The sequence below is a fragment of the Mercurialis annua genome, linkage group LG2 (genome assembly GCF_937616625.2).
Source record: "Mercurialis annua linkage group LG2, ddMerAnnu1.2, whole genome shotgun sequence".
Lineage (NCBI taxonomy): Eukaryota > Viridiplantae > Streptophyta > Magnoliopsida > Malpighiales > Euphorbiaceae > Mercurialis > Mercurialis annua.
In genome coordinates this window covers 10,392,217-10,417,281 of record NC_065571.1, presented here as the reverse complement: position 1 = coordinate 10,417,281, position 25,065 = coordinate 10,392,217, and the positions used below count along the sequence as shown (strand labels likewise).

The 25,065-nt window shown below is 29.3% G+C and overlaps 3 protein-coding genes across 5 annotated transcripts; 2 read left to right on the top strand and 1 right to left on the bottom strand.

Moving 5' to 3' along the window:
• The first annotated feature begins 379 nt into the window (after window positions 1–379).
• On the top strand, window positions 380–6,796 carry LOC126667824 (putative anthocyanidin reductase). The gene is made up of 6 exons (XM_050360914.2): window positions 380–691; window positions 5,191–5,358; window positions 5,457–5,671; window positions 5,755–5,914; window positions 6,190–6,400; window positions 6,481–6,796. The coding sequence occupies exons 1-6, from the start codon at window positions 496–498 to the stop codon at window positions 6,632–6,634; spliced, it is 1,104 nt and encodes a 367-aa protein (XP_050216871.1). The 5' UTR covers window positions 380–495; the 3' UTR covers window positions 6,635–6,796.
• Window positions 5,064–11,976, bottom strand: LOC126667823 (uncharacterized). Of its 3 annotated transcripts, none has more exons than XR_007638296.2 (4): window positions 10,681–11,975; window positions 9,534–10,195; window positions 8,569–8,606; window positions 5,064–5,932 (listed from the first exon to the last, which is right to left on the bottom strand). XR_007638296.2 is itself a non-coding variant. In XM_050360912.2 (4 exons), exons 1-4 carry the CDS (start codon window positions 11,333–11,335, stop codon window positions 5,926–5,928), a joined length of 1,314 nt encoding a protein of 437 aa, XP_050216869.1. In that variant the 5' UTR covers window positions 11,336–11,976; the 3' UTR covers window positions 5,064–5,925. The 3 variants fall into 3 exon arrangements, 2 of the variants coding, with proteins under 2 accessions (XP_050216869.1, XP_050216870.1); XM_050360912.2 differs by having other exon boundaries at window positions 9,582–10,195; window positions 10,681–11,976; XM_050360913.2 differs by lacking the exons at window positions 5,064–5,932; window positions 8,569–8,606 and having other exon boundaries at window positions 9,458–10,195.
• Window positions 11,977–20,582: 8,606 nt separating this feature from the next.
• On the top strand, window positions 20,583–24,773 carry LOC126668162 (F-box protein CPR1-like). The gene is made up of 2 exons (XM_050361375.1): window positions 20,583–21,701; window positions 24,639–24,773. Exons 1-2 carry the CDS (start codon window positions 20,583–20,585, stop codon window positions 24,771–24,773), a joined length of 1,254 nt encoding a protein of 417 aa, XP_050217332.1.
• The last annotated feature ends 292 nt before the right edge of the window (window positions 24,774–25,065 follow it).

Genomic DNA, 25,065 nt, shown 5'->3' with positions numbered 1-25,065 from the left:
TTCAAAAATTCGGCGATCAAACTAATTTCATTTTTGTTTTATTTTAGTTATTACATTTACATTTTTTTTATTTGATTATTAAACTTTAATTTTGTTTCAACAAGAGGTTTTCCGGTACAGGAAAGCAAAATTTTTACTTTATTTTTATTTTGAAAATGTGTCATGTGTATAATTTGAACTAAAACTCTCATTCGAAATGAAATTATGCATATGTAGCAAAATCTGGCTGTCACACATGCTTTTTGTCCGGAAGAATCTCTATTGAAATAAAACTAAAGTTTAATAACCGAAATGAAATAAACTAAAGCTTGGTCACCATAATATAAAAAGCGATAGTTGGATACCCACAGATAAATTACCTAAATCTTGATAGTTATTTATTGTTTCATTCATTTATTTTAAGTAAAAGAATTGGCAAGGAGAATCAGCTGCCTAAATTCTGCCACTTAATTATATCAGTCTAAATAATTATTTATACACAAATGAAGATCATAGATGCATATAATATGTATATATATGTATTTATATATATCTAGTCTTTGCTTTATTTCCTGCAAATACAAAATGAATGAAAATAAATTAGGTGCAGCTGCATACTGTGTGACTGGTGCAAATGGATACATAGGATCATGGTTGGTGAAGCTTCTTCTTCAAAGAGGTTATATGGTTCATGCTACTGTTCGTCATCCTGGTTCGCTCCTCTTCCTATTTTAATTTCTTGTATTTACTTTTTACTATATCACTTTTATGTAAATTCTTTCTCTTAATGCTTCTGTTTTAAAATCAGTCAAATAAGTCATATTTGCTTTGATAAGACATAGAAATTAATTTATGTTTCAACATAAATCATTGATTTTAAAGGGATAGGATTTTTTTTAAAACAAATTCAATTTTTTATAGTTTTTTGTTTATATTCCAATTTCATAAATGTTAAGTTTAATCTAATTTTAATAAGTAATCAAGTATTCAATTTTTTTTAAAAAGGTCAAATCTTGACCTTTTCTGGCCAATTTTCACTTTTGATAAGTAATTTTTATTTTTATTTTAAAAAGGAATTGTTGCCATAAATGAAAAAAAAAGGTTTGATTTTTTTGAAAATAAATAACTTGCTAAATAGAAATATACTATTCGAAATTCAATGAAATTGACATTTTTAAAAGATTGAAATATAAATAACAAAATAAAAAGAATGGTAATAAAACCTCTAACTTTGATTTTATTGAACCAAAAATCTCTGTTTGTTTGGTTCTGCTCCATTTTGTTGCTCATAGATAATATGGTGATGAACTAAATGCTAATACATAAATAATTTTATTATTTAGGCTTAACCCATCTAGGCCCCTATATTTTATACTTTTTTTTTGTAGGTTCTTATACTTTATTTTTGTATTATCTGGTCCTTCTACTTACCTATATTCGATTTTCAGGTCTTTTTTGAGTTTTTTCCAGTCCCTCTACTTACAAATATTTTTTCCTCCAGTTCCTATACTTACAATTTTTTTTTTCCTCCAATCACACAAAATGACTGGAAAAAACTCAAAAAGGACCTGAAAAATAAAAATAGGTAAATAGAGGGATCAGATAATACAAAAATGAAGTATAAGGACCTATGGAAAAAAAAATGTAAAGTACAGGGGCCTTTAGATGGTTTTAGCCAATTATTTATAATTTGTACTCATATATCACGTATGAAGATCATGTGGCGTTGTATTACAGTTGGTATAGTACTCTTGTGCGGCCACATACTCATTATGCAATACTTCCTCCGTCCCACTTAAGAAGGGACATAACCCTTATGCACATATATTAAAAAAATAATAATTATTCTTGGTTTTTCTTATTTTACCCCTATTAATTATTGTCTTGTAATTTGTGTGTAGAGTATTAGCTTTAATTATAGAAAGAGAAAATGAGGGTATAAGAGAGAATTCCTTATAAAATGGCACAAAAATCATGAATTGGCCTTCTTAAGTGGGACAAAAAAAATTGAGATATGTCCCTTCTTAAATGGGACGGAGGGAGTATATTATTTTGTCAATTGAAAAACAATTTTTTTTGTCAATTGAAAATTTACAGAACTAAATTAATATAATTTTTTTAATATAATGGAGTTTATTATAATAAGAGATCGCCAAGGTAAAATCTTCTAAAAAGAAGGATAAACGAAAAAAAAGGAAGGGCGTAATGGTGCCTGCATGCATTTAATTTGAGTCCGGAGGAGGAGACCATGCTAAATAAAAGATGAATTTAATGCATGATTAAGCTTCAAGGCTATGTCTTTCCAGATGCATCTGAGGATCGTGGATTCAAATCCCGCGCCTGTTGTTTCCGCTAATTTAATTCTTCTGTAATTTTAACTGAATAAATTGATAAAATTATTTTTTATTAAATAAATTTAAAAATAATATATAAAATGGCTTAATGTTTTAAAAACACCCGACCTTCTAACCCTTTTGCAATGCTATTCCGATGTTGAAAACTGGTCAATTTTATTCTATTTTGTATTTCTTCGTTTCAATGGTATCTTTGAGCATTAAATTGACTTTTTTTTATTTGGAAAAAGTTTGAATTTTTTTTAAAAAAGTTAATTTAATGCAAAAAGGTCAATTTAATGAAAAAAGGTCAATTTAAAGAATGTTTTAAAAAAATTGCCAAATAAAAAAAGGTCAATGTAATGCTTAAAGTACAATTGAAAGGAAAAAATACAAAATAGAATAAAATTAATAAATTTTCAATTTTAAAATAGAATTGAAAAGTGGTTAAAATGTCGGCTGTTTTTATAATAATATGCCAATCTTTAAAATATGGTACTTAACACAAACCAATTGATTTTAGGCAAAATAAATTCCAACCTCACTATTTGTTGTTTGGCCTATTACTCTCAGGGCCAATAAAGTTTCAATAATCTTTTAAAAACTAACTATAATTAAATTAGATTTTATATTCTGATTTATAATTAACTGATATTTAAATATTTTATTTGAAATTTGAAACTCTATATGTTATTCAAACAAAAAATTTAAAATTCATGAATTTAAATTTTTTGAATTGTGAGATTGAAATCCATAATCCATACTATACATCCAAACACATTTTTAATATATATCTTTTTAAAAAAAGTACCTCTATTTTTCTGCAAATCTTTTTTTATAAAAATACGCACTTTTGTAAAAATACTTCCTTTTTTTATTATTATGCGACAAAAATTAATTATTTTTTTTATATTTGTGAGATAAAGTGAATATTATTTTTAGATAAAAGGGTCAAATGAGCCCTCCATGTTTGGCATAAGGAGCAGATTCACCCTCTATGTTTGAAAAGGTGATAAAACATATTTAACATTTAAAAAACAGCTCAAATAAGCCCCTCCTTCTAACACCATATTAAAAACCGTCAATTCTTACTTGGGTGGAATCTGACGTGGCTTATTGAATTTGAAGTGGTTCAAATATGCCCTCAATATTTGGCATATGGGTCAAGCATGCCCTTCATGTATAGAAATGTTCAAATATGCCTTCATGTATAAAAATGTTCAAATATGCCCTTCATGTATGAAAAGTTCAAATATGCCCTTTATGTATTAAAAAGGTTCAAATATGTCCATATATAAAAAGGTTCAAATTGAATTTGAGCATCAAAATAATCCGCTTGATAAGCCCGCGAGTCTAGTCGAACTTTAGTAAAAAAATTATTCTTTATTATTATATATATAAACACAATAATATCTTTAATTTTTCATAATAATTAATTTCTAAATATTTATAATCAAGTCAAATCGAGCTCGAACTTTAATTATTCTATCGAGTTTGAGTTCGAACTTCTAAACTGATATTTTGTCGAGTTTGTATTAAGGTTCAAACTTTAAACTTTAAAATCGAAGTGATCTCAAAAGTGATTGTATTTTTTTAGAATCTACTCGATTACATTGCTAATATCAAGGGATAATAATGTCCTTTGATATCAGACAAAAATTTGCAATGCTTCAATAGGCCATTTCATTCTATTAATTTGAATAGCATCGAAACCGACATAAATATAACAAAAAATTAAAAAAAATTGGCTTGTTCAGTTAATTTTTAATAATTTAAATCTCAAACCGAATTAAAAAGATTTTCTTTTTATTTTTTATTTAAAACTAAACCGACTAAACCCAAATTTATAATCAAACAGACCGAAAGTCATAAGTTTGATCAGTGAATTTGGTCGCTCGATAATTTTTTCTCATCCTTACTGGTGATACTTGAACCTATTCATACATGAAAGGCGTATTTGAACCTATTCATATATAAAAGGCATATTTGAATTTTTTTTTCATATATGGAGGTATATTTGAACATTCTCATTAATAAAGGGTATATTTGAACCTTTTCATACATGAAGGGCATATTTGAACTCCAAGTCAAACATTGAGGGCATAATTAAATCACCTCATGTTCAAAAAGTCACATCAGATTCCAGCTAAGAAAGAACTGAAAGATTTTCAAACGGTGTTAGAAAGAGGGGCTTATTTGAGTTTTTTTAAAAATATTAAATGTGTTTTAGCACCTTTTTAAACAAAAAGGCCAACTTGATCCTCAGGTTAAACATGGAGAGTATATTTGATCCTTTTCTCTTATTTCTAACGCATTCTAAGCACAAATTATAATTGAAATTGAAACATAAAGAGGCAACAGCAATTGAAACCATTATTTGTGATGCTAACCGGAAAATTGAAAAAAAATTGACAAACACAAAGAGCACCCGCTTCTTTTAGTTGACAACTTCCAATTTGGTCCTTAATTCTTAAAACTATTTTAACTATTTTATCTATGGAGTTTGCACATCTAGTTGTCTTATTTAAGCTCATTCTTTTTCTATTCTCTCTCTAATATTTAAGTCCTGCATTATCACATTTTCTTGATTTAGATCCCTCCACTATAAATTTTATACATTGAGCCGTTACATTTTTATTTTTATAGACATAAGGTCCTTTTATCATATAAAATGTGTTACCAATGTCAAATCAGCGGGAAAAAAAAAACCATATCGAGAGACTTACTTTTAATGTAATTAAAAGCAGCGACTCAATTCAAAATGTTTTATTTTAGATGAATGTCAATTCAAACAGTTTAATATAAAAAAGCGAATAAAAGATGTTTTGCCATTATGAATTGAAAATCTTACTAAACAAACTGGAACCTGAAATATCAGCAAAATCACTACATCTATTGTCACAATGGAGTGGAGTTGACAGATTGAGACTGTTCAAAGCTGATTTGCAAGAAGAAGGCAGCTTTGATGAACCTGTAAAGGGCTGCCATGGTGTATTCCATGTTGCAGCATCAATGGAATTTGGTTCCGAAACGAACAGCAACACTGGTAATTCGAAAAGCATGCAATTCTCTATTTCTTCAATGAAAATTCTCGCCGGAGTTTACTGTTTCAAACTAGTTTCCTTACTTTCTGTGAACTTGTAGAGTACATTCAGTCAAATATTATTGATCCTGCGATTAACGGAACGCTGAACCTTCTAAAATCATGCTCGAAATCTGAATCCGTGAAACGGGTTGTTTTCACATCCTCCATTAGTACACTAACTGCTAAAGACAGCGATGGGAACTGGAGAGATGTAGTCGATGAAACTTGCCAGACTCCGATAGATCATGTCTTGAACACGAAAGCTAGCGGATGGGTAAAATCTATGATTCCTCTTCCATAACCTGAAAAAGCTACCGAGTGAATAAGTTTTGACAAGTACATTTCCGTGTTTTGCAGGTTTACGTGCTCTCCAAGCTTGTTTCAGAAGAAGCAACTTTCAAATATGCAAAACAGAATAATATCGATCTTGTTTCGGTAATAACAACTACTGTTGCTGGTGCATTTCTTACTTCAACTGTTCCATCAAGTATTCAAGTTCTCTTATCTCCAGTAACAGGTTAGCTAGCTCTAACACCTGCAATTCTCAACATTCAATGCATCAGATATCGTCGAAAGATACATGACAATCATTTACACGAGCACCGTCAGAAAACTGAAACATTTAAAAGCTTAAGCCTATAAAACTATGTAGCATGAAAACTTATCAAGTCCTACATTTCAGCATTATGTTAAACTCCGAAACTTTATATTTATGACCTACTCTTGAAAAAATATTCTTTTGTTATTTTCTGTTTCAACATTTCTCGTTCCAGAATTTTTGTTTCCGTACAGGCAACTCCGAGTTTTATTCCATATTATCAGCAGTGAATGCAAGAATGGGTTCTATAGCATTAGTCCACATTGAAGACATATGCAATGCACATATATTTCTAATGCAGCATAGTAAAGCAGAAGGTAGATACATATGCTGTAAAAATAGTTATCTAATGACTGAATTAGTTGATCATCTTGCCGAGGAGTATCCTTGCTCGAACATTCCAAGGTGCGTTATTGTTCATAACATTCGTAATTCAAATGATTCAAAGTAAAAATAATTGATCTGAAGTTTTGTAATGCCTCTAGGTATGTCAGGGGAAAAGAAGGTCGCATACCTTCTGAGATTTCTTCAAAGAGATTAAGAGAACTCGGGTTCACTTACAAGCATGACATTAAAGATATAGTTCGTGAAACTATATCATGTTGCATCGACTATGGATTGCTACCGCGTATTCGATAGTAAAGAGAAGTTAATGTTAGAAACTCATGATATATGAACATAGACAGGAAAAAATGCTCAAACAATGTGTCTATGGTTTTACTGTATATAAGCAAAGCCTGAGGTGACCGTATGAACATATTTAAGTTACTACATTGAACCATATGAACATTTTACCGAACATTTTTCGGTTTATGTGAGCTGAAGGTTTTTTACTCCAAAAACCGAACTGAACCAAAAAAGTTAAAATAAATTAAAATTTCACATCAAACTGAACCGAATTGGTTTTGTTTAGTTTGGATTTTGCACAGTCTAGTTGATATTTAATAGTTAAATAAATGCTGAGAAGACATGAATTCGATCTAAAGGCGTCAATTACGCCGTCTTAACTCAAATGAATTTGCAAACTTAATGTAGCTATTTATTATCACAACAACTAAATATGAGACCATTTTGAATGATAACAATCAAGTTACTAAATAATTGCACATCCATCATTGTCAAGCCGAAACAAATGAAGCAACATATTCAAAATGACCAAAAAATGTAGGTAATATTTAGTATACTTTCTTCTTATAAATGCTCATAAGACATTGATCTATGACTAAAAGAATGAAAACAAATTGCAGCAATCTAAAGACACCAATTATGCCATTATTGAATCACAAACTTGGACTAGTCCTTCATTTTCAAAACAGCTGGAGAGACTAACAGAAATTGAGACTAACCAAATAGAGACTAACAGAATAAAACATTGATTCTGTTCTGTTTAGCACAAGGTAGGTAAGTAACTAACAACACTAACAGATAAGAACACGATTTCGGATGGGCCCATAACATTATATACATAGACTATCTTAAGGCAGTTGATTAATATAAATCAAACTCAATGTTTCACTCCTTGGTTCATTGATGGAGCATCGTAACTAAGTTGTACAGAAACAGAAATCGCTTAATATTATTTTGAAAGTTCTCGTTTTAAAACGGAAAATTTCTCTAAAACGTTCCGAAATGCGGAAATTTTAGATTATTAAAGTTTTTTAAAAAAATGAATAAAAATATTATATAGCTTTAATGCAAAAGCTACTTTCTCAACTAACTAAACAAATACTAGTATATTATTTTCTTGCTGTCTGAAATGACATTTGATATCTTATACTATAACCATACTAGTATATATCAGGACCACCTTATGAGGTACATGAATTCCTAGCCACCCCCACCCAAGCCCCAATCAAAGTCTTTCATAAAACTGCAATTCAAAAGTTAGGGTCCAAGCTCCGTATTCATATTGCTGATAGCTGTTAGCTGTCGCTATTAGATTCGTCCATAAAATCCAACAGTTCTTACAACATTTTCATCTCAACCGTTCGATCAGTTCCTAACAACACATGCTCGAAGTCTAGTGCCGGTATCGATGCTTGCTTGCTATGCACAATTCAGTATATTCTTGAATGGTACTTTATGTTTTTTCTACCACATGACCTTGAAACAGAAAATGAAAACAAGAAGCAAAATGGCAATCTTTTATAATTCCTTTTTCTAATCTCTAATCTTTCATTTTCAAGTTCAGTTGTCCTATGAGGAAAACATAATTAATCTTAGTTTGTCTCACTATAGAGCATTTCATTGAAGATAACTGCTCATAGAAGAATGAAAAGGTGGCATCCCACCAAACTGAGAAGTCTATATCATGGGGGCCATGCCAACTGCACTGAATATCTTCATTTGTGTTCATCTACTCCCATGCAAATATTTAATACTACCACCATTACAATTATTTAATTTTCAGACATTCAAAAAAAAATCACAGAAATACAGAAACAGTAGTATTTGTCCACATTTATTAGATCCATGTGCTTGCATTAATAGCTTCACAGATTTTGCAGTAAAAATAAATTTAACCATTTCAATTTCCAAATTCAAAATTGAAAGGAGAAAGAGAAGGGATGAACCTTATCTTAATAGCTGTTTTCTTCAACCAATAATGTATCTGCAAAAAGAAAAACAACAACAAAACAAAGATTTCATAGTATAAATTCAAATAAATATATAAAACAGAATAGACAAAACCAATCTATGAGAATAAATTTTTTTATAACTTCTGAATTTTTGTCCTGTGATTTGGACTAATCCTTGGTTTTAAGCATAGCCTCCAACAAGGACCACATGCAAATATATATCAAATACTACCAGTTAGTCACTACACATGTTTATAAGAGCTTTTATATATTTTAAAAAAAATTGTGGTGAATAGAAGATGAGTTTATAATCCTTCAATGTTTATATCAAGTAGAATCTGAGCATGATTCTGTTTAAATAATTACTAATATGTTAGTTTGTCTTCAAGTTGATTTAGAATTTCATAAAATAATACAAACAACTGGGTTTACTTTGGAGTTTTCAAATATAATTGCACTTGCATATAAATCAAAGTCTTCTTTCAAATTTCTCTGACAACTCATAAATGTTAGTTTCAATTACAAAACCATGTCATGGTTATTAGCTGCAGAAATATTTTTATATGTCTGCTGCATATATACATGAACACTTTTCAAATTCTATATTTCAGCGTTTCGATTCTGTTTTTGAAAAAAATATCTAAAACTACAAGACTTTATATTTATAATTTATTTTGTAAAAATATTGTTTCGCTGTATTTCGTTTCAGCATTTCCCGTTTAATGTTTCCGTGGAATGTAGGGTAAAAAAAATCCTTTGAAAACAATGGTTCCAATCAACAGACAAAAATTAGAGAAGCATAAGATATATAGTAACAAGAAGCAGATACAGCTATGCTACCAAAAGCCAAAAAGAAAAAGTAAAAAATTGATGCACTAACAAGTGAGAGAAGAATTGAAATTCTTCCAAATAAAATTTTCTACCAAGAGATCAAAGAGGAAAAAATGGAATTCACATACACTTGATAGCATTTTTTACTGAGGTTTTCTTCAAGGTTTGCATATTACCACAAAACATGGAAGGAGAGCTCTAGGATTTAGCAGATAAAGCTCCTCAATATTTGAGTAGAGACCAACTTTTCCTGCTAATGAATCAAAGCCTGTTTGGCCAGAAATTTCTTGTATATTCTCTAATGGTCTATGAACTCTTCCTGCTATCACTCTGCATACTATTAGAGCTTTTCTTAAGCAGGGATCTTCTTCTAATAATTCAATAGATTCAAAAGCTCTGCCGCTAGTAGACGTTGTGAAAACACCTACTCCGCCTTTAAGCTCTTTCTTTGCAGAGAATCCGTTTCTTATTATTCGGCAAACACAGCATTTTTCAGATATGCATAAGCTGGATGATCCGTTTAGGCCGAGCGAGCATGCAATGGTGGTTCCGTAGAACCTGAGTAGCTCATTTCCATCTGCAATGCACCTAGGATGTTTCTTGGGGAGTTTGCTGGCCTTAATTTTGACCATTTCTCTGTATTCTTCGAAGCGCGCTAGAGTTTTCTGCATATTATGAACTTTCAATACTCTTTCAATTCGTCCGCAATGGTTTTCGCTCTTTAACCAACTTGTTCTGCATATGATTTCAACAATCTTTCTTGATGAGTCACCTTCTACTAGTTCAGTGACTATGAAAGAAAGAAACCAAAATGAGTTGCTAAAAAGAGAGAAACTAGAGATAACACATAGTAGTACATCAGAATAACAAACTTAACAATTCATCAAACATGTATGGTATTCACTGATATCATCAACTCTGTTGCACGGAAACTTGTCGAGTTCTACATTTCAGATTACATTTCCATTTGCAAAAATGCTTCTGAATCTCTAAAACTTCATATTTACAACCTATTTTTGTAAAAATTATCATTTCACAGTTTTCCGCTCATTGATTCTGTTTCCGTAGAACATAAATTTTAAACTACCGAGTGAATGAGTGATACCTTGTCCTAAAAGTGCAAGAACGGTAAAAGTGCTTATTCAAATCTGTGGTCAAAACAATGCACATGTGCTGCTGATAACAATACTCAATCTAACAAAGATGCTTTGCTGAAAAACATACACAAAAATGTTAAAAGTATAACTAAATAAGTTAGAAGTTCCATTTTCTTACCAGCATGTTTAGAGAGATGATGATTTTCAGCAGCTTCCCATTTGGTAAACTGTTCTCCACATTTATGGCAAGTGATTGTAGAAGAACCATTAGCATCTGTTTCAAGAGACACCCTAGTGCTTGAATGTCCACCATTACCACCACCACCACCAAACACTCCAGACCCTTCTCTATCAGACAAAACAAATGGAGATTTTCTTGGTGGAGTAGCAGAGTTTCTAAATGAAGGATTAAAATAATGCATTGTAGGATGCCCTCCAGGCCCTGGTGTTCCAGGCCTTAAAGTACCAACAAAGGTAGAATTCCCACCACCTCCACCACCACCAGCAGCGGTGGCAATCCCTTCCTGTGACCCACCAAATCCAGTGATTTTAAGCTCACACCTTGAGTTACTCAAAATAACTTCATGAGTTATTGGATTAAGAAACTCACTGCTACCAATAGATCTTGGACTGCAACTTGGTGGCCTCTCTGTATGTCTTTTACTGCCATGGATGACATCTTTAAGATTAGCTATGGACCTTGAACAGCCTGATCTTCCTGCTTTTCTTGTCAAGATTGTGCTCAATTGCTTCCTGGTTTTAGGGTCATGAACCTCTGATGGCTCTGATTTACAATGCAGTGATTTCTTCAAAGAAAACCACACTGTTGGCATACTTTCTTGAAAAAAAAGTGTGAAAAATCACAGCTTTTTAACTCAAATTTGATGTTCTTGATTACCCATTTTCCTAAAAAGCTCATAACTTTATTACACCATTAAAGCTAAAAGCAAGAATCTAAATGTACCATTTAAAACACCTTCCTTTTTCTTGCAATTTCCTTTCTACAATCAGAAACCTATCAGACAATAATTTCAAGAATCCAAATTTTTCATGAAAAATTTGTGCAATTCATATTGAATGACACATACCCTTTTAACCAAATTAAGCAAAGATTGAAACTTTTGCTAAAATGGGCCTTGAAGAAGAGAAAGAAAGGCTCATAGAACTCAAAAACAAAAACAAAAATGAAGAGAAAAGACAAAAGAAAAGATAAAATTAGAAAAATGGGGAAGTGAAGAGAATCTTTGGTGCTTGAATTAGAAGACAAAGCTAAGATGATGAGTGTATTAAATGGGAGTTACTGAGAGTTATGAATAGTGAAGAAAACAAGTGATGGAATTGAAAAGAGAGGCTGACAAATAGACATTACATTGCATGTCATCTGCATTACATAATCTTGTTTTTCTTGGCTTTTTACATTTTCTAAGATTTTGTAATTAGTAAGCACAGTCAATATAGGATCTAGTAACTTTTTGCAAACATGAATGGGTTTTTAGGGTCAATGTAAGAGTTAAATACTAAAAAATGGATGACTTTGAATGAATTTTGTAATTCAATTACTTGTTTTTTTAAATTTTCACAACATTTTAACTTTTTTTGATTCCATATGTGGCTTTGTAGTTTTTATAATTTCATATAATCATTTAATCATAAATCTACGGTTGTCATGTATAAAAAGATCGCTGAAAAGGCATTAATGATACATGGGAAATTCTTACCTAATCCCGGTCCATGAATTTTCCATACACCTACCCAATGAGGTGTTAGAAAATCTAATATAATTTTCCATGATTACAAAATGCAAAAGCATGAAAAGATAGAATTTGATATGTAATATTTTAAATTTTAAAATTACATCGCTACACACATTATACGCTGAGAATTAATATGTCAATATTCTTTTTTTTGTGCTAAAATATAAAAAAAAAATACACTAGAACATACATACAAAACACTCAAATAGCAACAAAAAAACAACCAACTAAATACAAAAATACATTAAAAGTAGAATAAAAAACACCAAAAAAAACACATAAAATACACTTTAAAACACTCATTCATAAAGGTCAACAAAAGTCAACTACCCACTGTCCAACAATGCACGTAGCACGCTTGATCGTGCTATTGACATTGTTGTTAACCACCACCGGCAAGAAATTTTTCCCGTTTTCTGCCGACCAAAAAAAATTTCAACAAGACTCGGACGATGTTTTTCGCAAACAGTATTTATATAATAAAAATTAAAAAAAAGTGTAAATTTTTAAAGTATGAATATAATTTTAAGAATTTATAGTATATTTGTAAATAAATTTAAAAAAATATAATAAATGATGTATTTTTCTTTTCACTAGTCAATATATAATTAAATTTTAATATATTTCTACAATGTGGCCATTGAAATAAGAGGTTTTTTTATCAGATATAGAACTATTCAATATTAGTTGTTAACGGGGGTTAGCAATTAATACCAATTTATAATTTATTTTAAATCATCTAAATAACGGGTTGCGGAGAGTCGAGATTGAACCCCCGACCTCACGCACATAAAGCCGTAGCTATCGGGTAAGTGCTCAAGTGCACATTGAAATAGGAGTTTCCATCACAATAAAAAGGTTAACCACAAATTATCCAAAAAAATTACTTAATTTTTAAAAATTACCTTCCAAACTCAAAAATTTCACTTTTACTTAAAAATAAATTTTTTTCATAGTTTACATTTTTATTGCTATTTATAGAAAGACATCGTAGATATATATTTGATAATTAAAAACTACATTGTTGATATATTTTAAATACATTTTTGATACGTGATGGATCAAGCAAAAACTTTTAAGTGCGGAATGAAAAAATTTAGATGTTAAATGGTTTTTCTAGGAAAATTGTATTTAAAAAAAAAACTGTTTTATTTTTCCCTAATAAAACAACATGCATCCCTCGCCACAAGTTTACATGGTAAATAATAATTTATTTTGACCAACAACAACAAAAGCTTTACAATCTCTAGGTCTGTATGGTAAAGTAATAACTAATAATATTGACCATAATCATATTATATATAAGGAAAATATCATGAGTTGTCCTTCTAAAATCAAATAAACGCAAATTTACATTTTAAACCTATCTATATTTGAAAACAAATAAATGCTACCATCAAAAGAAAGAATATCACATACCATGTATTATAGTGATCTCTCTTTAGTCAGTCCAATAAAATGTACATACATTTTTATAAATGGTGATTCTATATCTAAATTACCATAAAAATCCTAGAAGGATGTGTTAGGAAATTTAATATAGTTGTAGGTATTGTCAATATAAATTTAGCAAAGTTGGCACATTGGACCACAATACCTCCCATCTATGATCTATGTGTTTCTTCAATTTCTGAGGCATTTATAATCTTACCATAGGTAGAGGTGACGTTCATATTCATACCAGAGGATTTCAACAACAAAATTGCATAAAAGAGATGGGTCTAGAAACAATCAAACAAACCATGATTCAAATTCATATCAAGAAAATAAAAATGTTTATAGGTGCCTAGGTGCACTAGCCATGTAGGCGTGTGAACGGGCTGAGTTGAGCCCGAGTTAGGTCAAACTCGAAGTCGAGCTCGAGTGTGTTATACAAAATCGAACTCGAATTCGAGCTCTAATGGGCCTAAATTTTAAAACTTGAGCTCAACCAATAACCGAACTACTCGAACTCGACTCAAGTTCAATAAAAGTACAATTAATAGTTATAATTTATAGTATTTGATGTATTTTAATTGTTTTTACAATAAAATATAATATTTAATCAATTAAGAGGATATAAACTTAAATTTAAAAATATTAAAAGTCAATATAATTAAAAATAATTTTTAATAGTATATGTGTATGAGACTCGTTTAGGCCCGTTTAGACTCGCAAGCCTCACTAGCCCCCTTATTTGATACTCGATCTCAGCTCGAGATGAAGTTTGAGTAGTTCGAGCTCGACCTAGGTTCAAGTTTTTTGAGTCGATCGCGAGTACAGTACTGGATTGAAAAATTATGGTATAAGATATAAAAAAACCATTCAAATTATTCTTAAAAGCACATTTGTTTGCCACTTATTTTTAAATAGTGCAAATAACTCCTACACTTTACATAAATACAGAAATAATTAAAAAAATAAGAGGTCAAGTGCCAAAAACAATTAAGCTAAAAGGGCTTAAGTGCTTTATCCAATAAAATTAGAGATTTTTCTTCGGCAATATTTAAAAATATTAAAGACACAAGTGATAAAAAAAAATAAAGGATAACTTTACCCTCTCAACTTGCGTTAAAGTATCAAAAAAGATCAAAATAGAAAATTGGATTACTTATACCCTGAACTTGTGTAAATCGGGTCAAAAAATAATAGCTGACGTGACACCTTAATTAGAGAGTGGGTTTCATCAAAATTATAATTTACTCTAATTAATCATATTTAAATACGAATTAATCATAATTAACCATAATTAAAACAAATTAAATTAGTGACTTTTAAAAAAAATCAAAAACAATGAAGATTTTTAACACTCAAAATACCATAGATTAGCCATAGATTTTTTCTTCATGAACAGATCCATAGATATGTTCATGAAGAACGGCTCATTCTTCATGATGAAGAACAAACCGGAGAAATTTCTAGCGGTGATTGGGCTTGTGGTGGATGGATTGACCGAATGGTTTGGGTTAGACTAAATTAGGTTAGATTAAATTGGATTGATCGAATGGTTTGGGTTTGGATTTGGGTTAGACTAAGTTGGCAGAAGATCGGTTCGATTCAAAAATTGACTATAAAAAATAACGAATATGTTAAATTGGACTAATTCTGTTGATTTTTAAAATTTTAATTGTATTGACTAAAGTTGCAAACGTTTTGTATTTTTATCGGGATTAATCCTGAATAATATTTATTCAGTTCCATTTTAAAAGTATCACTATATTATAAATAAAAATTATAAAAGTAACTATTAACATTACATTTTTTACTTTATCCTTATTAACGATTGTTTTGACAATTTAAATAAAATTAAAATTATTAAATATCATTAATTATTAAATAATTATAAACTTTTAATGAACCAATAAGAGAAAGAGAGAATATATTAATTCTAATTTTGTTCCATTTAAATTTTATTTAAGTTTTAAAAATTTCATGATGAATTTTAAAAAGTAAAGTTTAATGTGGAGTATTCAAATCTTATTTGGAAATGTGAACCATAAATTTTATCTTCCTATTATAACAAAATATGATTATATCTTCCATATGTTTATAACTAATTATCTAAATATATACCTATCACATGTTGGCTCAATTGGTCACAAGTGTGTACAGAAAATTTGGAATTTAAAGACCGTAGGTTTGAATTTCATATTTCACAAAATAGAACTTATTGAAAACATTTGTGGATGTGAATCGTTAAAAGGCCCGTATTAAATGGGAGCTACGGGCGGTGGAATGCCAAGACTAGCCTCCTCGAGAATTTACCAAGATCGAACTCCGCCTGAAGTTCCCTTGTCACCAAATTTTTTTTATTTAAATATATGGTATCCTATGTTAAATTTAAATATAATTAACCCATTGATTTGAAACTTACTTTAATTTTAATTTTTAAAAAAAATATAAAATTTTGGCATCAACCAGACCATAACCGGCCTAGACCATCCAAAAGGCGGTTCAATGCCGATTTCATATAAAGTGGAACCATGAGGAGAACTGCCGGTTCACAATATAATCATTCTTAAATTAGAGAAGTTAATATTTTTTATATTTAATTTATTACACCACTCTCATTTTTTTAAATTAAATTACTTAATGTTGAAATTTATAAACAAAATCTAGTGATTTTTGTTATAATATTTATTATTAGACTTTAATGGAATTTTAGCATTTTCAGTGATAGTAGTACTTTAATCTAATAAATTACAACATACATCAATAATCTTAATTTTAAGCAAATTATGGTTTGACTGCCGGCTCTAGACGACGAACCGGCCATCAAACTGGCAGAGCAAATTTTAGTTGCTATTTATGTGGCACTGGTGATATTATGAAGTGAAACAATCAAATCCATGCTCAAAAGTAGGGATGGCAATGGGGAGGGGATTCTCCGTTTCCCGTGGGGACCCGCCTCTAATGGAGCGGGAAATCTCCACCAATTACCCCCATGGATACGGGGATGGGGGAAAAATCATTTTCCAACCACGGGAATGGGGAGGGAACGGGGAGTATAGTCCCTACCCCATGGGGATCCCCATCCCCGTTCCCATAGAGACCCGATTTATATTTATGCATATTTATATTATATTAGTATAAGTTTTAGTATGTTATTTATAATTTTAAATAATTTAATTTAATTTTTTTTATTTGTTTCAATTTAGTTATAAATATATAATATTATAAAAGATAATAGTATTTTCTATAATTAGTTTTTTTTTAAATATCTTATGAAAATAATGTAATTATTTATAAATTATATTTAATTGTACGGGGAACGGGGATCCCCATGGGGATGGGGAATCCATGGGTGTGGGGACGGGGATGATTTAAACCCCATTAATTAAATGGGGACGGGGATGGGGATTCCCCATAGACACGGGGATGGCTTCCCCGTCCCCACCCCGCCCCATTGCCATCCCTACTCAAAAGTTTAGCGAATTATAGTTATGAAAAATATTAGTAGTATATTAGTAAAAAAATTTATATCAATTATCTTTGTTTTTTATCTGTAACTAATTTTTAGTTTGTTATGTGTTTGAATTCTACAAACTAATTTGAAAATGTTATAGTTATCTTGTTTTATTTTAGGATATTAAACTCTATAGATCATTAGACTTTACTCAAATTACAGAAAGATCACTAAAAAAACTTTTGTTACAAAATGGTTATTGAACTATACCTTTTACTACAGAAATGTTTATGTTGTTACAAAAACAACACTAAACTTTTCGTGAATTACAAAAATGTCACTAGATAATACCTCTTATTACAAAAAGGTCACTGAACTATGTTCTTTTTTGTAATTTTGGTTTGCCACGTAAGCAAAAATGTTGCGTTTGTGCTTAAAACGCAACGTTTTAGATGGCTGAACCCCTTTGTAACAAAAGGTATAGGTCAATGAGCATTTTGTAACAAAAGTTTTTTTAGTGACCTTTCTGTAATTTGAGGAAAGTTTAGTGATCTACAAAGTTTAATATCCTTTTATTTTATTTAAATTTAAATTCTATTTAATTACTAAAAATTGTTATTGTCTTTTAATTTTTTTCTTTTAATTAAAATTACTTAAATAGCGTCTATATCTATATCTATCTATATCTATCTATGACTATCTTATATGTGGGAAAGGGGGGGACAGGCAAAATTACGATATTATACTTCATTAAGGGTATAAATTTTAAAACAAAGCTGATAAATTATAGTTATAATTAATTAATTAAGAGTTTAATTACTATTGAAATTCGAAAGTTTAGATAATTTTTCCAAGTTAAGTTGTTGTACATAATAGAAAGACTCTTTTTGGATGATAATTTCAAAGTTTAATTTTAAATAGATTTGAAATTCGATCACTGTAAAAGTAATTTTGAACCACCACCATTCAAATCTGCCAATATAGTCCACTAAAACAATTTTATGCCTATGTGGTTAATTCTATTTTGATTTATTAAGTAACTGTATTCTTAAAACAAACAGTTAAGCTAATTAAAGTTATTATACATTACTTTTAAATATACATTATCTCTAAATTGATATGCAAACACTATTAGTATATTTTTAATTAACATCATCGTATTATTACAACAGATAAAAATGAATTTCTTCAAAAATATTAACTTGAATTAAAAAAATTATAAATATATTATATTTAATATTTTTATATATATAACGGGTCGTATAAATATCGCTGTGAAGAGAAAGGGGACATGTAAAATTACAACATTAGTTTTAATAATTTAAAAATTGTAAAGTTAAGTATAACTCTAATTCCAATAAAATTTATATTGGATAAGAATTTTCATAAAAATAATTTTAAATAGGATAATAAAATTAATAAGAATTTAACTTCTATAAGGAGGAGAAGTTTGATTTTAAAAGGAGCCATATTTCAATATTTGTATTTAAATTAATAAATTTAATAGTTGTTAATTTTTATACGTAATTGAAAGTGTTAGAAATATAATTTAGTACTAAATAATAAGAGTTTATCTTTTGATAGGATAATGCAATTAAATATGATATTTCCCAATTAATTTTAAATTAAACTATTATTAAATTAATTAACGAGTCATATAATTTTTTTATAAAATTTAAAATATTTTATTTAATAATTAAATCAATATATAATACATATAACGGGTCATATAAATGTCGCTCACGTGCGTAGTACGTGGAGAAACGCTAGTACTATATATAAAAGCACGGATGGAGGGGGGACAAGCAAATTTACTGAATAACCCTTTTAAATTTATTGTTAAATAAAGGTTTTATGGTCATTAACTAATTAGTGACTTAATTAATCACTAAAGATGATATTATAATTAGAATATAATTTTAATTACACAGAAAAGAATAGCTAAAACATCTCCAAATTAGTAGGCTAGAAGTTGAGGTGTAGGCGGAGCTTAAGAAATTTAAGTCCCATGCTATTGTAATCTGCATGTGCTTCAAAAACTTGAGGAGAAACGGAAAACCAATTTACTACATCTATTTTGTGTTTAGTTGGTATTCTAACTGGTGGGGGATTATCAATTTTAGGTATTTAATTTGAGATCTAGCTTTTCATCAAATAAAAAAAAGATGAGATTTAGCTTGTGATAGGAAAAAAAAGAACTACAACGTTGGTCAATATACTATATTATTTAAATTCTATTTTATCATTTTTATAGACGCATAATTATAAAGTTTAGTTAATTGTTTACAGATAACCAACCATTCATGTCTTAGATTTTAATTGAGAGAGTTATTAAACAAATTTTCTATGGTACAAAAACTTAATTTGTTTCCACAATCTCTCAACTGTTCAATCATGGCAGCTTAACAAGACAAGTTGAGATATTGAGATATATTTAGAAAAGTAGCCAGCAACACCATATTAGCCCTAGGGATATCATAATTTTGGTACGAGTGAACTACAAAAAATAAATTGTCCAAATTCTTTTTGGTTAATTTATAATAAACAAACAATGCTAAGTGATACAAAATTTTGACAATTTTTCTAACCAAAAAGTAATCAGTTAATATTTAGGATAAAAAGAAAGATGAATAGATATCAATATATACATATAATTGTTAAAGATATATTATAATTAGAACCTTTAGATATGTAATTCATTTATTTAATTTTAAACATGGATTCTAATCAGAAGAACAAAAATATAACAAAATAACAAATTTAGAGGCTTAATTATAAGAAAATTATATATAATTTAACTTTAAGAGAAAATCTAACTAATTTTACCATTAATTATATTTTAAGATATGTAAATATAATTATAACAAACTAAAATCTCATCTTTAGTGAAACAAACAAACAAAACTATCTAATTTTTTTTAATAATCTATTATTTATTTATCTTGCTTCATGTTTTATTTACATTGCTCCATATTTTTGCTAAGAACATATGTCCATTCAAGTGAAATGGTTATATCGTTTACAAGTTATAACACTAGATTCGATGGAGTGTATGTTGTTGGCACTTAATCTATTTTTTTTAAATAAATAATTATTATTTTATAATTAAGTTCAAAAAGTTTAATACACTTTAAATATTAGTAGAATAAAATTAATAATATATATTGATTTCTAATAAAAATTACAATTAATTTTATATTGATTATAAATAAATAAATTTAATATAACAAGTCACGTTACGAGCCACGTGCGTAGCACGTAATGCAAAATTAGTATTTTAAAAAGGGACTGATTACTTAAATAGCTTCTACAAACTAATTTGAAAATGGGTCTCTCTATCCGGATAAATTCTATATTTATTGATTGTCTATATATTCTATTCAAATATCATCTCCCACCACGCCATCACCGTATTTTAGTTAAACTCTCCAAACTGCGGAGATGGAACCCAGAAATCATAAACAGGAGAAGACGAACATGTTCGAAATCCTCCATGAAGAATTAAAACTAGAGATTTTCCAAAAGTTACCGGTCAGAACCCTACTCTGTTGCACCTTGGTCTGCAAGTCATGGAAATTTCTCATTAAAAACCCTACTTTTATTCGCAATCATATCAAAAACACCCACAAAAATCGCATCCATAGTCCCTTAGCCCTTTGTTTCCGCCATTATGACAGTTCAATGCTATCCGATACCCATTGCGTCTATTTTGATGATACCCAAGAACTGAAGACGTATCATCTCCATAAATTTCCATTAACGCATTGCAGAGAAAATTGTGTCCTTATTGGTTCGATCAATGGCTTAGCTTGCATTGTTGGTGATGATTTACGCTGGCCGTCCGATAAGCCCCTGCCTCGTCCCCGGATTTTCATCTTCTGGAACCCATCAATTCAAAAACATGTTGTGCTTCCAAGCCCTAACGTGTTATCCAACACACGCTGCTTTGTCGGGCTCGGATATGATTCCGATCGCGACGACTACAAGCTAATGAGGATGATCAGTCCTGACGACTCGAAAGATTTCAAATCTATAGTCGAAGTTTTCTCTCTCAATTCCGGTTCTTGGAAGATTATGGATTCTCGGTTTGTACCATATTGTAGGGCTTCTCTGGCTACGCAGGCTATTGTTAACGGAGCTAGTCATTGGTGTGGCCGTCGTAGAGATGGATTTATCGTGTTATTGAGGTTCAATGCAATAGGCGACGAGACTGTTGAGGAAATTGGTATTCCGGAAGAATTGGGGTCGCCGGAAAAAGATGTTTGGCCGCGGCGCCAGCCATTAACATTCATAAATGTGTTGGTGTACAATGAATCGACAGTTGGGTTGTTCTGGGAAGATTGGAATAATCATGAGCATAATTGTTTATGGATAATGAAAGATTATGGTTTGTCCAGTTCATGGATTAAAGTTTTGACTATGGGAAAAGTAGGGCCACAAGTATTTGACCCGCCAGGGCAGCGGTTCAGAGTGTCGCTACCTTTAGGCTGCGTCGGAGTTGAATATCTCTATAATAATGGCAGAGGAGAAATATTTGGGATTAACTTAGTAACCGGGCAGGTTCGATTTCATCATTTTCTAAAACCACAAAATTATACTTATATTAGTAATTACATAGAAAGTTTAGTTTTGTTCAATAGATGAGCCAGCCGTCTTCAAACTTAATGTTAATTATGGATTATTGCTAAGGACTGGGAGCTTCTCTGAGCAACGAAAATATGATTAGGTTTATGCCACATGATTAGGGTTTGGCTCGTTTTCTTCAATATATAAATGGTATTCTTTGTGGTATTTTTTTGTCTTTTTTTATATTTTTTTATGTTCTAAAATATGTCACTTTTGTGTTATTAATATATATTTTATATTTCATTATTAATTTGACCGATATATACTTTCGAAAACAGTTTTAGCTTGTCTCTATTTTAATTAATGAAGAGCACTGCATCACACTTCAGTATTTTTGTTATCATAAAGATTTCATAAAACTGTTTTTAAAAATACTAGTTTTTTTTGCCACGTGCTACGTACGTTAATGATATCTATATGACCTGCTATTTAAAATTATAATTATATATAATTTATAATAATATATTATTATTTAAATTTTATTGGACTTGTGTTTTTTTATTCGTTTTTGTTTAATTATTTTATAAAATTTTAATTTTTTTTATTGGAAATGTTAAAAAGTTAGAATTAAGTAATAGATCTAATTTTTATTGTTAAAAATGATAATATGACTGAAGCAGATTTATATTATTTTTCATAGTAAATAACTAATAAATAAAAAAATATCAAAATTTTAACACAAATATTATAATATAATTATTTAATGTTAATGAAACTCATCATATTTTTTTGTATATAGTGATATATCTGTGCAATTCCTTTTAGGATTAGAAATTTAACACATAATGATAGTTGTTGCATAATTCCTTTTAGAATTAGGAATTTAATACATAATGGTAGCTACTCCGATAATTATTTTTAATATGTTTTTTTTATAGATTAGGAATGTTATCTTTCTATTTGTTAGGCACAAATATTCTTATATGTCACAATTAAGAATATCAACTTGAATAAAATATGTAGAGGGTATATTTGTCCGTGAATGGAAGTGTTCCCTCCGTGAATACACTTTTATATTTATTATAGATTATAGATAGATTATAGATTATAGATATAGGTTGGTATAAGTAAAAAAATAAAAACGCACATGTACGAAGTAAAACAATATATAAACCTTAAGATAGGTTTCGTCAACTTAAATTTTATATTTCAATTCGGTAATAAAATTATAATTCATATTAAAATAATATCAAAATTGTAGTTATTAATTTAGTAAAACTACTTTTAATTGTTTATATCAAAATAAATTAATACGATGATTTGGTAATGATATATTCTAAAAATATGAGTATACATCTATGCAAGACGCCCCTACATATATGTTATAATATATTTTAAAAATATATGCTCACATACATCAGATATTTATAATATATGTTAAGTGGTCTATGAAGATAATTTGTCAACTTGTCCATATATAGTAGTATGAATTTTAAAATTAAAAATTTAAATTTAAAATTTCATTAAATTGGTTAACCATTTATAATGGTTTATTTTTTCAGTTTCGCGGATTTTAACCATATATATAATCTATTAAAAAAAATACTCATAAAAAGTTAAATTTTATAGAATAAATTTTTTAGCATAGCCTAATAAAAAAAACTTTAATTCTATTCTATTAATTTTTCTAACAAATAAAGAAAAACTATAAAAATTCAAATTATATAAAAAAGAGAATAAAAAATTAAATTACTTTTATGATTAGTGAATCAAAGTAAATATTTAAAACTATAAATTATAACTATTAAATGCATTTAAACCATGTCTATATAAAATATAAATATATTCCTAAATGATAGATCTTTTGAATATATTTATATGTTCAGTATTTCTATATGTATAGATTAAAAAATAGATATTTAAAAATGGTCGAATTTCATTTAAAAATTTACCCGGGGAAAGCATTAGTCGGTTTGGTTAGGTTCGATAGTGAACCGAACAAAACCGACCAACTAAAGTTTGGAAAAAATCCAAACCAAACCGAACCAAACTAGTAGTTTGGAGTAAAAAAGCCGAACCGTATCGGTTTGGTATAGTTAGATTCAATTTAAACTGAACGTTTTTATTTTTTTTATTTTAGTATTTAAATTAATTCAAATATTAAATAATTAGTGTCTAATGAATTTACGTATACATTTATTAACATATTTATATGCTGTATAAAATCTATTAACTCACATATTAACAATAATTAAGGAAAAAATATATACCAAAATATATAAGCATATATATATATATATATATTAAAAAATTATTTTTATATATTTGTACGGTTAAATCAGTTTTTTCAGTCGATATTTAAAATGGTCAAACCGGACCGAAAACCAAACACCAAACTTCTACTTTGGTGGCAATAAAACCAAACTATTTTTACCGAATAGCCGATCCAAATTATCTTGGTCGGCTCGGTTTGGTTTGATTTATGCTCATCTCTAACCGAGCTAATAAAAACATAGTGTGATAAACAATTTATAACGTTTTCAAATTTGATAATTAAACTAAAAAAAATGGTAACTCCAAAATCAATTTTAATTGATTTTGAAATAAAGAGAAAGGTGTAATCAAAATACAGCTCATATTTTTATCTTGGAACAAGAAGTTGCTTCTAAAGAAATTGTCTCTCAGACATGCACTCAAAGTTAAAAGAAATGCATATCATAGTTCTCCTCCTCGACATGAAGTGTGTAGACTATTTTGCAAGTGATAGGATTAGAAATACTCCTCTATTTACCTTGGTATTTAAGACACAATTTTTGCATGTTTGCGATCCTTTTGAATTCAAATTGCTTATTATTATACTTAAGTTATTTCAGGAAAATATGTGCTAGAATGAAGTGTTTTGGAGCATAATTTGATATTTGGAAACATCAGGGGATTGGCAATCCGGGAGTCAAGCGAAGCGGAAATGAGAAGATTTGGGTCACATTGGAAAAGAAAAGATTCGAGCTACATTGGAGTCAAGCCGATCACACCAGACATCAACTAAGTTCGGTGCGACCAGACTAAGCCCAGTGCGATCGCACCGACTAAGAAGTAAAACCAAAGGAGAAAAGGGTGGTGCAAGTGCACCACCGTTGGGCTGCTCACACCACCTTCCATACATGTCCAAAAAGTGTTAGAAATGTTTTCTTTTGGTCTCCCCAACTTCTACATGTGAGTTGATCATTCTTCAAATGAGTCTTAATCTTAAGGATGTGGAGTTAAAAAAGGATCCTTTTACTAAGCCTCCATTTTTTTATTTTTTTATTTTAACAAAGGCTAAAATTTTCATTGACGAAAATAAAAATTATATAGATGA